Here is a 15,203-nt window from a genome sequence, read left to right as displayed (position 1 = left end):
CAAATTCCTCATATATAAAGATAACTTGTGCAATCTGGCAACAGGAAGAACATAAAATCAGAATGTTGTCTTCTTTCTTTCTATATGTATGTCTTATTAACCTCAAAATTGATTGTTAAACAGCGAAATGTCAACACTAAAATCTATTTGGAACTGTATGTTTTCTCCAAAATTAATAAAAATATACGGACATGGACCGATCGAGGTGAGTCGTTCTTGTACCTCTTCGAGACCGATTTTAACTGCCCTGAATGTTTCAGAAACTGTATGAGCCTCAGCCCATGGAAAAACTCGGTGATCAAGTTATACATTCTGTAAGACTTTTTGGTTTTTGTTAGTTAAATTTTATTCAATTGCTGTTTCACGCTTTGTTTGTTTTTTATAGCTATATATCATTTGGAAGTTGGGTGTGTATACATCTCCCTTTTGGGGAATAATATTTTATAGTCGGGGATATTTAGACCTTCAAAATTTACCATTCTTCTCAAAAATAGTTGTCGGATTCGGAGCCATTTTCGTGGTGTCCTTTTGTATTCGAGGGTTGAGTAGAGCTCAGAATCCAGTCTATCAGACTTTCCTCGCTACTTTGCATAGAACTGACGGAGATAATAGAAGAGATTATGCCAAATACGATTTTGATTTTAAATTGTGGCCAGTAGAATACGATTTAAGTAAAACAGCTTCGTAAGTTATAATATTTGCTTGTGTATATGTTGTAACGATCATTTATACTTTAAGACCAGAAAGAGTCTCGAAAACTTCAAGTGAAGCTGTTGTAGCCAATAGTACATTCGAGTATTTGACTAATATTCCCTTCAGAATTATAGCCTCTTTTGCGATACACACGTTTGGTATAAGACTGGTTTATCCTGGAAGTGTTGGCATTCTGCAATCTATACTTGGTAAGTTTTTAGGGTGTGTTATTTACTAAATACCCGCCCCATGCAACACAATACCGAATAATATTGGTTGGGTATATGATAAATTAATTTTTCCCTTGATTATGCATTATGACATACTACCAGTGAGTTAATTATGTTGTACTGTAACAATTTTTTAGCATAGATTAGGATTTCTTTCATATAATTTAATTTTTACCTCTGTTATGCAATGCTAAAGAATTATTTTCGTGCAACCTTTAGTCAAATCACATTTTCTCTTTGCTTGGCATATATTAAAAATCCCGAATTTTAAAACAATTTAATGTGGATTATCGTTGATAATATACAAGTGAAAAGCGTATTTTCAAATTTGTGTATTTTCGGTTTGTCAAATTTCTTAAGAATCATAAACTCTAAAGCAATTTAATATGGATTTACGTTTCTTTTGAGAGTCTTATTATCCGATAGGTAAAAGATATAGCAGTTTTTCCATATGTACATTAAAAACAAAATAGTCACCTATACAAATATAAATACAATAAAACAGCCTTAAACCCCTGATTTATCATCGAAAACCCGATACTACACGAACATAATTCGATAATACAAACATTGCCATTGGCTGAGCATTTGGTAAGATTAAGGCCTTCGTTGATTTCACTTTTTTAGAGGGTAGTTTACTTAGCGGAAGGTCGCGCCTCGTAGAATCTTACAGAGGTCAGAGATACAAGTTGAAAGCCTCCGATGGTAATGACATCGATAGCATCTTTATCGATAAAAGGAACGCCTCCCAAAACGGGGAAACTCTGGTGGTCTGCTGCGAAGGCAACGCCGGCTTTTATGAAATCGGCATTATGATAACACCGATCGAGGCGGGATATTCAGTGTTGGGTTGGAATCATCCTGGTTTCGCTGGCAGTACCGTAAGTACGGATAAGAGGTTTCACGCGGAACTGACGCCCTTGTTTTAGGGCATGCCTTACCCGGAAAATGAGCAGAACGCCATAGATGCCGTGATGCAATTTGCTATAAATAAGTTAGGTTTTAAGGTAGAGAATATTATGCTGTTCGGTTGGAGTATCGGCGGGTATACATCGTCCTGGGCGGCAATGACTTACCCTGATGTTAAAGGCATAGTCAGTGGTTACATAATGGTGTTCGCTAGCGTGGTAATGACGGTTTTTTAGATAATCGATGCAACTTTCGATGATATCCTACCGTTAGCTCTTAACCATATGCCCAAGTGCTGGGAATCCATAGTCAAAATAGCCATACGAGAGCACGTCAATCTGAACGTCTACGAGCATTTGTCTCAATATTCTGGCCCGCTGTTGCTAATCCGGAGGACGGATGACGAAGTTATTTGCCTGAAGTACGTTTTACACTGATAACTGATCCGAAAAGGCTGATTATCCATTTTTTGTAACAGGGACAACGACTTGCTGTCAAACAGGGGCAATGACTTGTTGATCAAGATACTGAAACAAAGATACCCTTGCATTTTCGAACCTCACTTGTCATTACTTCAAGAGTACTTGTCAGTTTCCGGCGTCAAACAAGGTGCGTTTCGTTGCTTATTCTATTTAAAATTAACGTTGATGGGAGGATCGTTTGTTTTTTCAGCTGAAATGTTGAGCAAATACAATGTGGACGAGAGCGTTTGTTCATCCTTGCTTCAGACGTACGTTTCCGAGTTTTCAAAGTCTTACCCGATCAAAATAGGTCCGGAGTTTTCTTTCGCCGAAAGTTCCCAGATGGCCCTGTTTTTGGTAAGACCTACCACCTACGCGGGGTACCTTCTTGAACCGACGAATAATGGATTATGTTTTTTCAGGCCAGTAAACACATGAAGGACTTCAAATCCAGCCACTGTACGAATTTACCCGGGGAAATGTTCACGAAACCGTGGGATATAATTGTAGATTCAGATTATGTCTTCACATAAGGCTTCTGTATAAAATTTTCTTAATATAAACGGTGTTAGTGTTGTGCTAAATCGTATTTATGTCATTTTTTTGTATGCTGCATAGGCTGGGCTAGAGATTAGGTATTTATTTTGGACCCGTGGCAATACGGAAAATGTTTACTTGTAATATAAAAATATATTAAATGTTTTTTTAATTAAATTGTTTCTCTTAATTAAATGTCTTTATAATATCACGTTCATCAGCTAGAGGCGTTGATACCAAGATAAATGTCAATGAGCCTGAAATTTTAAATAGTTCAGATTGTGAACGTTGTGAATTATTCTGTTTCTTGCTGGTCTAAAAGCAGCATTGACTGGCGTTTTTTAAGTTTGCTCAACGTATTTACATTGCCTTTAGTTAATAGTGAATAAGAGAGATCTGATAAATGAAATGTATAATACCTTGTAAATAAGAGTCCGGTCCATTTTACAATTTTTTTTTAGTAACAGTTGTTTTGTATACTCGATTTTACACGTTCTGTCTACCTCTTAAAATAATAATAAATGATCGTGACCATAATGTCCGAACTTATTCGTCTGACATTTTTTTTAATTACCCTTACGATGCGATTCAAAAGAAAGTAAAAATATGTTAAAAATATCTTAGAAATGGGATAAAATATTAGGTCAGTGTATTTAATACATCCAGGGAGAATTGAAAAAACTTTTAAAATTAAAAAATAATTTATTGGAAAAAGTTCAGTTGTTTTTGGAAACCCCTCGTATATTCAGGGTGAAAGAAGAAAGTGTGGTTATGGCATCACTTAGCGCTCGCAACAAACATGTTTAAAATTAAATATCCTAATATTTTATTGCAAAAATCGTTTGAAACTGTTTTAACCACCAACAAAACGCCCGTTTTAAACTGCGTTCGTCGGATAAAATCGTGGCCAAGTGCAAATACGACAGAAAATCTTGATCGAAACAAATCTAAACAGAATGTAAACAAAAGGCCCTTGGGAGAATCCTGGGGTGATTTGTCTGATGCGAATCGAAAAGAAAACGAAAAAGAATTTCTGGTGAGGGTTAAGAACGACCCGGATCTGTTCGGTGGAGTTATTGAGCCAGAAATTCTAGACGAGGGAGATGTATTAGAAGAGAAATATTATACGGAACAACCGGCGCCTCAAAAGAGGCTTCGTACCAAACAGTATGCCGATATTATCAAGGATTTTATTAAGCAACGTAAAATTAAGGAGGCCATCGATGTTCTCGAGGTGAGAATGTTGAAAAATGACCGAGTTAAGCCTGAGGCTTATATCTATAATCTTCTGTTGGGTGCCTGTGGACGGGTAGGATACACAAAAAAGGCTTTCGCGCTATATAATGATATGAAGAAACGCGGTTTGAATGGAATGGGTGGGACTTATACCGCTTTATTTAATGCCTGCGCTAATAGCCCATGGCCTACCACGGATGGTCTTACCAGAGCCAAGCATTTGTATGACTTGATGATTGAAAAGGGTTATCAGCCTAACGATACCAACTACCACGCAATGATCAAGGCATTCGGTCGATGCGGCGACCTCCCTATGGCATTTAAACTCGTAGACGAGATGTCCAGGCTGGGTTTCTCTCTTAAAGCAGATACCATGAACTTTTTACTGCAGGCCTGCATATCGGACAAAGAGGCAGGCTTCAGACACGGGTTACTGGTCTGGAGGAAGATGATCGAGAAGAATATCGCTCCAAACTTGTATACATTTAATCTGTTGTTAAGGTGCACGCGTGACTCTGGCCTCGGTGATGTTGAAACGACCAGGGACGTTATACAAAAAATTGTAGGTGAAGAGTGCAGGGATTCTTCAAATGTTTTATGTTTATCTGACGAAACAGGCGACGAGGAGAAACAAAGCAATAGCGCAATGGTTTCGAATTGGCAGGAGAGTAACGGTGCCAGGCCGGATCTTTTATGTGAAAAACCACATTTAGGTATGTTATAATTAAACTATTAAATAGTTTGAAACCAAATGTAGTTTTTTGCAGGCAACATATTAAGTATCTCTGAAGTAAAATCACCCGAAGACCGATTGTTATTACTAGGGGGTTGCAAGAACTTTCTTGACACCATGATAAGATATAAATGTACTCCAGACATAAAAACCTTTACCCAGCTACTAGATGTTATTCCTAGTACCAACGTAGCTGAGAAGGACTTGATCGCCACTATGAAAAGACTAAATGTCATCCCCGACATAGACTTTTTTAATATGCTGATCAAAAAGAAGGTAAAATCCTGACAAAATACGAAATTCTAATAATATAGTGCAATAAGGTATTTCTTCCTAAATTATTTTTTTAAATTTCACCAGAGGCACCTCTTTTTTTATTATAAGGCCTTGGATCGCGGCTCTTTCGATGCTAGAAATATAATTTTTTATTTTAACTTATACGGCCAATAAATGATAAAAATTAATCAAAGCGTGCCCTGTTTTACCTGCCGTTGCTCTCAAATATAAAAAATATTTCTAGTATATTCCTTAATGTCTCAATATTTAACAACAATTTGTTTTTGGGGACCCCCCATAATTAAAAAAAATAAACATTTAAACTTATACTATTTAAACACTATTTATTTTTATTTGTCTCCTTGCAGAGCATGAGATGTGATTATGAAAGAGCTAAAGAAGTCCTCGTATCGATGAAACAAATGAAATACAGGCCTAATCTGGTCACCTATGCTGTTTTGGCATTAGGTTGCAAAACGAAGGAAGATGCTTTGGATCTGTTAGCAGAAATGAATTCTTTCGGTTACACGTATGAGTACCAACGTATTCAAGAAGAATCTCTTACTATTTTCTATTTTCAGGCTTAATGTCGTAATTTTGGGGGCCATGTTGAAACAGGCTTGTTATCACAGGCAATACGACTACATCTTCGAAGTAATGGAGTTGTGCCTTAAACAGAGTGTACCGGCGAATAAACAGCTTTTAGATAACCTGGATCAGTTTAAGAAGTGGGGAAAAGCGCAACTGGAAGCCCATGTAAGCCGAGGTCGTTCATCATTCTCGTAACAAGCGTCCACGTGTGTTTTTTTTTCAGACATTCAACAAGCGAGAGGCCGCCATGTTCACGATATTCCTGAAGCGTCACAAGACGTGGCTCACGGAGGTACATATTGACGACACCGAGGACATCCATCCCTGGCAACAGTTCCGACAAAATAGCACCGACGAGAATATCAAGTATAAACCGAAAGATGGCGTCAGGTTTCCGCGGAGGCACAGCTCACTGTTCAAGGTGAAAACCTCGACGAAAACAAGAACGTCATGAGCGTCGTGCGTTCGGTCGCATGGAGGATTGTGATATTAGGATCGTGAAAGAGTGACACACATGTTTCAAGTGTTATTCGTTGAATTAACTGTCCGCTGATTAATTTTTTAATTATATACATTATCATTAATAGCTGACTTTGTTTTTCTCATCCCCACCTAATGACACTATGAAACTTCTCTGGCAAACTGTAACGAAATAATCGCGAAATAATTTACAACCAATGTGATTAGATAAACATCAACAAATGAAACACTCGTCCCAATATCATCAAGACTTCGAAAGGACAAGAGACAGAAATGTCAGAATTATCCACAAACAGGTATTTTAAAACAATATAAATATACAGGATACTGATTCTGAAAGACCTCAAACTACTGTTTATAAGAGATAATTATTGACAGGACGATGGCAAAGCACGACTATAAATTCCTGGTTATGTCAACTAGTACTACAAAATTTTTGTTTTAAAAAAGAAGAATCGTACTACTAAATCTGGTAAGGACAGGTGTATCGCGAAGAAAGAAAGGTGTTTTATTAAATCATGGTGGCATCAGAAAATTAAAAATATAGCATCCACCATATTGTGGACAATCTTGTTTGGATTTGTATTCCAGACTGTTGCGCAATATCGTTACTATCGATGGCAGCAAAGTGGGTCCGAATTTAGCAGGTAATATATAAAAAAAAAACCTTTTAACAGAGAATAGTTATAATTATTTATAAAATACACACATCTGGAATAATTAAAAGAATAAATAACAAAGGAACTAATTGATTTTTACGCTCAGCTCCGGACGAGTACGTGATGTAATGCCTTGTGTTAGATGACTAGAAGCACACAACAATCATTAGGTTGTTAAAACAGCTACGATAGAGAAAGGAATGAACCGAAGGCTTCAATAAATGAAAAACATCGATCTCCGCCGTTTAACCTCTCTGGAGGAGATCCGCCAGCTCCCTCATCAGACCCATATTGGAGTGCATGTAGGCCTTTGTCTCCCAGAGCATATTGCAGAGGATGTCGTCGCTCTTCTCGTCCATGGCGACCTCCAGCGACATCTGCGGCGAGAACCGAAAATAGGGGATGCCCACCGACGAGCACCAGGCGCGGCCTCGATCTACCACGCGTCCGTCGCTGGCGGTCGCCTGATCGACCAGCAGGGTCCCCAAGTTCTGCAGGCCGAAGAACACTTTGGTCGTGTCCCAGATGCTTTCCGGTCTGTATACGTCCACGGCTTTGAGCTCGGTGACCGGGATGACGCCTGCAAGCAGAATTGGGAGGGTATCGGGGGCGGTAGATGACGGGTCTTTACTTACCGGTGCCCAGGCTGACCACCACGGATACCGGGCAGGCCTCGTCGTCCCTATTCATCGCTTTCAAGGCCAGACAGTGTTCTTGGATCTCGGTAAGCGCGTCCAGCGTGGGGTTGTTGGCAATTAGACCGCCGTCCAAGTATCTCTGGAACATTCTAAGTGGGAATATGTTAGATAGGTGCTTCGCTAATACTTTTTCAACCAGACCAATACACAGACGAAATTCCCGAGGCAGCGGATTATTACGTTGTATTATATTAATAGCTAATGGTACATACAAATATACAGAACAAATACATACATACAAATATATACAACAGCGAAATAATAGATGAATAACAGCGAAGAGGGCCAGAAATTCAAACCACAGGACCAAAACAGGTGACTTGTTCTAAACCGTCACATTATCGGTGGCATGTATGAGTGACATCATACACTCGTAACCAATAACTTATTTGATTAATCATTAATTCCTATGCACATATGACACATATGTCCACAGGAACGTGTGTGCACATATGAGACGCACACCATTAATCCATGGTGTGCGTCTCGTCAATGAATTTATGATGTCTCACGTGTGTTGTAAATAATAACAATATCGATTCAAAAGTGTTGTTATCTTTCATCATTTTTGTTTATTATTTTTATAATTTAGTTGCAAAGCTCTTATTGTTTTTCCAGTTAAATGTTAGGCAAAGTTATATTCAAAGTCATGCGATGGGCCCAGTTTCTCTATTCCACTCTCTGTTAAAAGATTATATGTACGGCCTTACTAAAGATAAAATACAATCATTGTTCCATTACTAGGAAATATCGGATAAATAGATAAATAGTCCGAATAATATCAAAACGAGCAAAGCAAGCCGAGCAGTTAGAATTATATACTAAAATGTTTTGGGAAAGCGTCATTAGTTTCATTATATAATTAGTAAAAACTCCATCATAGTTATTTTTGTCTCACTGTAATTTTACTTACCTGTAATAAGTAGGCGCAGCGCCAGTAGCTCTTGCTACTTGCCACATGTATTGCTGCTGGGGAGGCGGAGGCAATTCGTAGGGGGAGTCGTGTTTCACGCCCAGGATGTCGTTGGCACTCGTATAGTTCCGGAACAGATGCAACTCGGCCGGTTTCCGGTCCGCCAACAATCCCGTTATCATCACCTGTGACATAATAAGGACGAGTACGATTAACTCGTGTACGTGTATTCGACGGTCGACGTACCTTGGGATGCTTGATGTCGGACATCACTGTCTCGGACCCGAACGTCTCCTTCATTACGTTCTCCAGGTTTTCGCTGCAATACGGACGACTCCCGATGAACGTCTGTTCCTTTAGGCGGAAGTACAGGCTCTGGCACTCCTTCATCGACTTACCGGATGCAATCCCTGTCATATAATAATTGTATATATTCATAACTACAGTAAGAAACCGAACATATTCGAATAATTTAATTAAATGGTTGTTGCAGTTTGTCGTGGATGTTTCGCATTAAGTAAATTTCAAAGAATACATGAAACATTTAGAAGTAACAAAATGCTCTCCAGTATTGTACTAATTGACAAAAAAACAGTAGTAAAAGGTCGAAAGTACATGGCAAATCACTATAAACAGCAACTAATGCAACAAAGACCCATTATAACATTATACCGTTTGGCCACAGGTCAAAATTGTACATTATAATCTTTGGGGGACCTATTCTGGAAGAGTTCAATAAATTATCAGCTAAAAGACTACGGAAAGCAGTGGATATCCGTGTACGAGACTTTGGATCATAAACACATAACCACTTTTTTTGGGAATAAAGCTTCGAATATTTTTAGGCAACACATTGACAAAATAAGGTGGGAACAAAATTGTTATATCAAATAATAAATAAAATACATTATATCTAAAAATTCCACAGGGCCCATTAATTCAGGTTTGAATGCAAGGCCATCTTTGTTTACGCTTGGACGAACCCTACGTTTACTCACTCATTTTTGAACACAGTTTCATAATTCCAACATCTTAAAACAGGTCACAAGTACGTCTGGGGGATCGAGCCTCGCTCGGGTCGTTGCAAGACTTGATATTTTTTACATGGCCTATTTGGCAAAAGATAAATAGTACAAAACTTGCTGGGAGCTAGGAAATGTAGCTTCAGTGCAGATGTACATTATTTATTGTTTCAACTCACCCAAAGCTAGGATACCTCCGGTACTGGTACCGGCCAACCAATCGAAGCACAAATTGATTGGTGTCTGGAACACTGTCTCCAATTCGAGCAGCATCTGCACCAACACTAGACCCCTGATGCCGCCGCCGTCCAGACACAAGAGGCGACCTTTCTTGGGGAAATCGTTCTTCTTGTACTTCTTGGCGGCCACTTCCATCCCAGCCACGGCCAACATCTGATTCAGCGTGTCTCTATTCGTCGGACCAATTACCTAACAAAATATCTCTATATATTACGACACCATCACCGGATTCAAAAACGTACCTTGGCGGGTATTATGCCGTCGAATGTCCCATCGTGAGAGCAACCCTCGTGACATTCCGCCACTCCCGGGGGGCACCGTTTCGCTCCGACTGCATGGAGATAATACAGCAGTTTGCTGCTTTGGTCTGAAACACATCGGAATGATAGTTTAAACGCTGCGATAACTCGATACTTACTCTTGGCCAGGTGCCTCGGCGACTCGCCGGCGTAGTTCAGGGCGTCTAGATCCGCTCCGAACACGATCAGAGCCTGCAGGATATTGACGAAGCCGCATGTTACCGCCAGATGTATGGGATGATTTCCGTTTTTGTCCGGGAGATTGATCTTTGCTTGTCTGCTCAAAAGGGCCACGACGCAGTTCAACCTGAAACACAGCAGAAGGCTCGAGCTCTACATACCACCAACACGCGGGGGGGGCTGGCGATCTTACCGGTTTCGTTCCACCATGACATGCAGGGCGGTCTTGTGCTCGAAGTTGACGGCGTTGATGTTGCAGTTCACGTCGAGCAGAGCGTCGATCACCTGACGAGAATTGGCCCAGTGCAGGGGAGTCCCGCCGTGCTTCATATCATTCTGATACAGCGTGTTCGGATGATCCTGCAAACGGACTTGGTATCAAGACAGCGTCTCCGGAGAACGAGACAGGCGGCAAACAAACCAGCAAAAAGTTCTGGACGTATCCGGGCTCGCTGTAGTCACCATCGCCCGTCGCGGTCTTGTTGACGTCCGCGCCTGCGATCAACAAAGCCTTGACGCACTCCGGCTTATCGGCCAGGCAGGCCATGTGCAAGGGCGTGTACCCGTTCTGGTTCCTGGAACTGAGACACTTTGGATGACAGCCCTGCGTCAGCACCTGGAGCATCGGAAGCGCGGCGATCATCAGGGTTCGGACCGCGACACCGTCGTAATACTCACGGCTATGATTTCCTTCGTGGTACTGGCTGCGTAGTGGAACACGGAGTTCCCGTCCCAGTCGAGGTGTTCCAGGGAACAGTTCGCGGCCACCAGGATCTGTACCGTCTTCAGGTTGTGCGTTGTGATTGCTACCTGTAATGGGGACATACCTTTCTCGTTGTCGCTACTGTTCAGGAAACAGTTGATCTTGGCGTTATCGAAAGAATCGTATAAAGCAAAGTAGGCCGCGAGATGGGCGACCGTCCAGGACTGGTGTTCAGATAAGACGTCGCAAATTTTCTGGAGCCCGTTCACGTTGCACATCTACAAATGTAGCCATTAAAACAATAGCCTTGGAGAACCTTAGAGTTATATATCTCCTGTGCACTTATTCAATTAAACTATAATATAGAGTGTTGGAAAGCAGAGACATTGGTTTGCTTGGTTTGATGTTATTAGACTTTGAAAATATAGTTTTCTTAAGGTAATTTTCGTCACATTTTGCTTTTTCCAAGAGAAGCTGATTTATAGGAAACAAGTTGTATTCCCTCAAGATAACACTAGATCACAAATATTTTTAGTGGCTCGGAAAAAATCCAGAGATTGACAAGGAAATTTTGACAAACACTTGTTCTAGTTTCTCTCTTGCTGGCTTCAAGAAAGGCTTGTGAAAATGACTTGGTTCAATTTAAGTTACGATTTTAAACAGAAAGATCTTCACCACTTACCTCTTTGGCTATCTCGACGAAAACCGGTAACTTATCATGCAGTATAGTAAATTTTGCTTTGGCCTCATCCAAGGTATTGGTCCTGACCAAACTGAAGGTCTGAATGAGCGTTTCCGTGGTCGGTCTGTGAAGCACGATCTCGTAGTTCTCTCTGCTGGTTGAATTGTTGGTTTTTTTCTGGGGTTTATACAACACCAACCCATCTTCCCGCATAAAAATCTCCCTCACGGCAAAGGTGTCAGAACGGGTCTCCAGTACTTTGTTAGAAGGGACGTCGGTGTTGAGAAAGCTACGCAACACTGGGAATTATAATTATAGGGGCGTGTAAAGTACACCATTTTTCATAGAGAAATATTTAACATATAAACTATTGCTTACCGTCAAAACCAGCTTGTAACATTTTAACTAAAAATTATATTATTACCCCCTAAATATTTCAAACATACTATTCGTTAAATGCATCGAAAAGAACTTTGAGCTCTGGTATTTTTTTTTAGATAATTCCCTCTGTGTTCCCCCCGAAAAACAACCGACCGACGTCCACGTTTTCAAATCGGCGTTTGAGATATGGATGAACCTATGTTATTAAAATAAAACCGTATTTTTTTATTTCCTTCTAGCACGGTGAGTTAAATAATTATTAAAGCTATATATGTATGATACGAACTGATTACATTGTATGTACTTGCGGTTAAATAACCACATCTGTCAAAATTTGACAAAGGACAAGACAGGAGCAAGACACGGTTTGTAATTGACTTGTCATTGCGCATACGCATTATCATAAAATAGATTTACTTTTTTATTTGGCAATTTTATGGTTGTTTTGAATTATTTGATTATTTACTATTGTGAACATCTGATAAACCTCAGAAAAATAACCAAACACACAGAAAAACTGCCGGTAATGATAGAGGACATAAAAAAGGACACGTTGGATAGGACGAAAAATATATGGAGTTTTAGAATATCCACACAAAACTTGTTCGTATTAAGGAAAATGTAGCCATCCAATTCTTAAAAACGCTATAAAAGCAATTACTTAACGAATTATATGAAGTAATCATAAAGTAGTTATATGAAATTCCTTGTAATAATAAAATTAACTCACAAAAATAAGAATTTCAAACTGTGGATCTAAACACTCATGCGTATAAACGAGCCAATCATAGATCCTTTCTTGTGTCTTTGATGGAGCTTCTGTCAAATTTGACAGTTCGAAATGCCTGACAGTTCTTGAAAGTCGAGATTCTCGTGTTGTGGCTGGTTTTTCACAAATATTCTCTTTTTCTATACTACTGCTGTTTGATTAAAAGTGCCAAAATGTACACGGACGATTATGAGGTACGTTTATTTCGTTTCATTGAGTTTTGATGAGTTTAATCCCGAAAATATGTGTCACATGCCGTAGCATCATTATTTTAATTTTAATACGTACCGATGTGTTTGGCAGGAACTAGCCCCATAATTAAGGTGCACAGGAAATTATCCATTTTACCTCAAAGGGTGACATTATTCAACGATAACTAGATCAGACGATGTTTGTCAGTTTTGAGTAACCTAACATTATATATTTTAGGGTTGTGACTATGATGATTACGCGGTTCACACCGGAGACCCCAGTCTGGATGAATATAACCGCCAACAATACAAAGTACCGGAGAACGTTAAAAGTTTTCTAGTGTACTTCCGCAATAGCATTAATGAAGGTAGAGTCTTTGAATTGCAGAATGTATATGAACATTTATGGCCCAAACTCACCGAGGCTCATTTCGAGAAGATGCCCTGGCCCGAATGGAACGAAATCAAAACGGCCGAAGATGATAAGGTAAGTCTTACCTTCATTTTTTATTTCGTTCATGTTCTGTCCAACATTGGTGAGCTTTTCCTTGACCTGCTCACTGGTATCTTTTAATTTCTCTTTCATCTGCTCAGATTTATTCAAAAATTGCTTTTTGTAGTGATCCATGTTCTTTGTTGTAGTGCAATGTAAACAAACTGAAGTTTCTATTGATCTTGCTAAATTAGTTAGTGTTATTGATTGGATTAATGTATGGATTTTGTAGGTCTTCATGATTCTCTACAAGGAGCTTTATTTCCGTCATATTTATGCTAGGATTCAAGGTGGACCGTCCTTGGAACAGAGATTCAATTCATTCTTCAATTATTGCGAGATATTTAATTATATTCTCAGTGCCGAACAGCCGGTGGAACTGGAACTTCCTGATCTGTGGATGTGGGAACTGATTGATGAGTTTGTTTATCAATTCCAGGTACTTGACAACAGTTTCGTACCAAAGTCCTCAGGGATTTTATGAATTTGTTTTATTTCCAGTCATTTTCACAATACAGAGCGCGATTACAGAAGAAAACCCCTCAGGAATTGGAGACATTAAATTCAAACAACAAAGTATGGAATGTGCTTTGTGTTTTGAATGTTCTTCATTCTTTGGTGGATAAGAGCAATATCAAACGTCAACTGGAAGTGTATGCCAGCGGTGGGAATCCCGATTCAGTCGCCGGAGACTTTGGAAGTCACTCGTTGTACAAGATGCTAGGATATTTCAGTTTAGTTGGTAGGATAGTGTATTTCCTGTTGTCCTGTGTGGAGTATAACAACTAATTTCCAGGATTGTTGAGGCTACACTCACTTCTCGGCGATTATTATCAAGCGATCAAAGTGCTGGAGAATATAGAGGTACACAAGAAGTCCCAGTACTCCCATATTCCGGCCTGTCAGATCTCCACGTCCTATTATGTGGGCTTCGCGTACATGATGATGAGGCGTTATTCCGATGCCATCAGGACCTTCTCTAGCATCCTTCTCTACATACAGCGCACCAAACAGTTATTCGCCTCCAAAACCTACCAACACGATCAAATAAACAAGCAGACGGATCAAATGTATCACCTCCTGGCCATCTGCCTCGTGTTGCATCCCCAATGCGTTGACGAAAGCATCCAACAAACGCTGAGAGAGAAGTCCTACCACGAAAAAATGTACAAGATGCAATGCGGCGACTTGCAGGAGTTCGAAAACAGCTTCGTCTTTGCCTGTCCAAAGTTCCTCTCCCCTTATCCTCCACCCACCGACTCGATCCCTGACGACTACTCCAAGGAGGCCATCCATCATCAGACCCAAGTGTTTATTGATGAGGTGCAACAACAGAGGATGCTTCCCACTATCCGTAGCTACCTCAAACTGTACACAACCCTCCCCCTGAGCAAGCTGGCGACGTTCATGGGTCAGAATAATAAGAGTGACCCCTCGAAATGGGACTTGAACAAGGAGATTCAATCCCTGCTCATCCATTTGCTGTGTTTCAAACACAAAATGAAAAACGTGGTGTGGTCGAAAGGGGCGTCGGGTCTAGAGGGAAAGTTCCAAAGTGGTTCCGAGGTAAGTTTTCCTCAAGTAATGTCGATTAAGGATGGTAGGTTAACCGTTCTTTTTCTTAGTTGGATTTCTATATCGACAACGACATGATCCATATTGCCGACACCAAGGTAGCGCACAGATACGGAGACTTTTTCATCAGGAAAATCTTAAAATTTTCTGATATCAACAGAAAATTACACCATATTCATATTAGATTGCAGTGATTATATCTTTAAATTCTAAAATATAATAAAGCGTTTTCGACATACCCATTGCCTTTTA

General features: G+C 39.9%; 4 protein-coding genes across 10 annotated transcripts; 3 read left to right on the top strand and 1 right to left on the bottom strand.

Annotated features, from left to right (window-relative positions):
• Window positions 1-58: 58 nt before the first annotated feature.
• On the top strand, window positions 59-3,007 carry LOC143204265 (phosphatidylserine lipase ABHD16A). Of its 2 annotated transcripts, XM_076416811.1 has the most exons (10): window positions 60-205; window positions 261-314; window positions 386-684; window positions 739-902; window positions 1,551-1,804; window positions 1,853-2,017; window positions 2,069-2,253; window positions 2,311-2,441; window positions 2,505-2,650; window positions 2,716-3,007. In XM_076416811.1, exons 1-10 carry the CDS (start codon window positions 128-130, stop codon window positions 2,824-2,826), a joined length of 1,587 nt encoding a protein of 528 aa, XP_076272926.1. In that variant the 5' UTR covers window positions 60-127; the 3' UTR covers window positions 2,827-3,007. The 2 variants fall into 2 exon arrangements, with proteins under 2 accessions (XP_076272925.1, XP_076272926.1); XM_076416810.1 differs by having other exon boundaries at window positions 59-205; window positions 2,311-2,650.
• A 568-nt stretch (window positions 3,008-3,575) lies between these two features.
• LOC143204263 (pentatricopeptide repeat-containing protein 1, mitochondrial) lies at window positions 3,576-6,250 on the top strand. The gene is made up of 5 exons (XM_076416807.1): window positions 3,576-4,779; window positions 4,834-5,075; window positions 5,444-5,604; window positions 5,657-5,831; window positions 5,890-6,250. Exons 1-5 carry the CDS (start codon window positions 3,630-3,632, stop codon window positions 6,118-6,120), a joined length of 1,959 nt encoding a protein of 652 aa, XP_076272922.1. The 5' UTR covers window positions 3,576-3,629; the 3' UTR covers window positions 6,121-6,250.
• Window positions 6,251-6,814: 564 nt separating this feature from the next.
• iPLA2-VIA (calcium-independent phospholipase A2 VIA) lies at window positions 6,815-13,535 on the bottom strand. 6 transcript variants are annotated; one of them, XM_076416800.1, is made up of 12 exons: window positions 13,382-13,535; window positions 11,543-11,841; window positions 10,836-11,138; window positions 10,579-10,773; window positions 10,351-10,517; window positions 10,097-10,284; window positions 9,921-10,045; window positions 9,618-9,867; window positions 8,663-8,826; window positions 8,417-8,601; window positions 7,441-7,592; window positions 6,815-7,385 (listed from the first exon to the last, which is right to left on the bottom strand). In XM_076416800.1, exons 1-12 carry the CDS (start codon window positions 13,509-13,511, stop codon window positions 7,051-7,053), a joined length of 2,493 nt encoding a protein of 830 aa, XP_076272915.1. In that variant the 5' UTR covers window positions 13,512-13,535; the 3' UTR covers window positions 6,815-7,050. The 6 variants fall into 6 exon arrangements, with proteins under 6 accessions (XP_076272915.1, XP_076272917.1, XP_076272919.1 ...); XM_076416802.1 differs by lacking the exon at window positions 13,382-13,535 and adding an exon at window positions 11,921-12,259; XM_076416804.1 differs by lacking the exon at window positions 13,382-13,535 and adding an exon at window positions 11,921-12,239 and having other exon boundaries at window positions 11,543-11,831.
• Window positions 12,729-15,189, top strand: eIF3l (eukaryotic translation initiation factor 3 subunit l). Its single transcript, XM_076416812.1, has 6 exons — window positions 12,729-12,886; window positions 13,122-13,370; window positions 13,609-13,815; window positions 13,878-14,118; window positions 14,173-14,942; window positions 15,002-15,189. The coding sequence occupies exons 1-6, from the start codon at window positions 12,866-12,868 to the stop codon at window positions 15,143-15,145; spliced, it is 1,632 nt and encodes a 543-aa protein (XP_076272927.1). The 5' UTR covers window positions 12,729-12,865; the 3' UTR covers window positions 15,146-15,189.
• Window positions 15,190-15,203: the final 14 nt, after the last annotated feature.

This window comes from Rhynchophorus ferrugineus, unplaced genomic scaffold, assembly GCF_030347505.1.
Source record: "Rhynchophorus ferrugineus isolate W39M unplaced genomic scaffold, kcgeb_rfMv2 rfM10, whole genome shotgun sequence".
Lineage (NCBI taxonomy): Eukaryota > Metazoa > Arthropoda > Insecta > Coleoptera > Curculionidae > Rhynchophorus > Rhynchophorus ferrugineus.
Note: the sequence above shows the minus strand (reverse complement) of the source record. Positions and strands in the feature narration are given on the sequence as shown.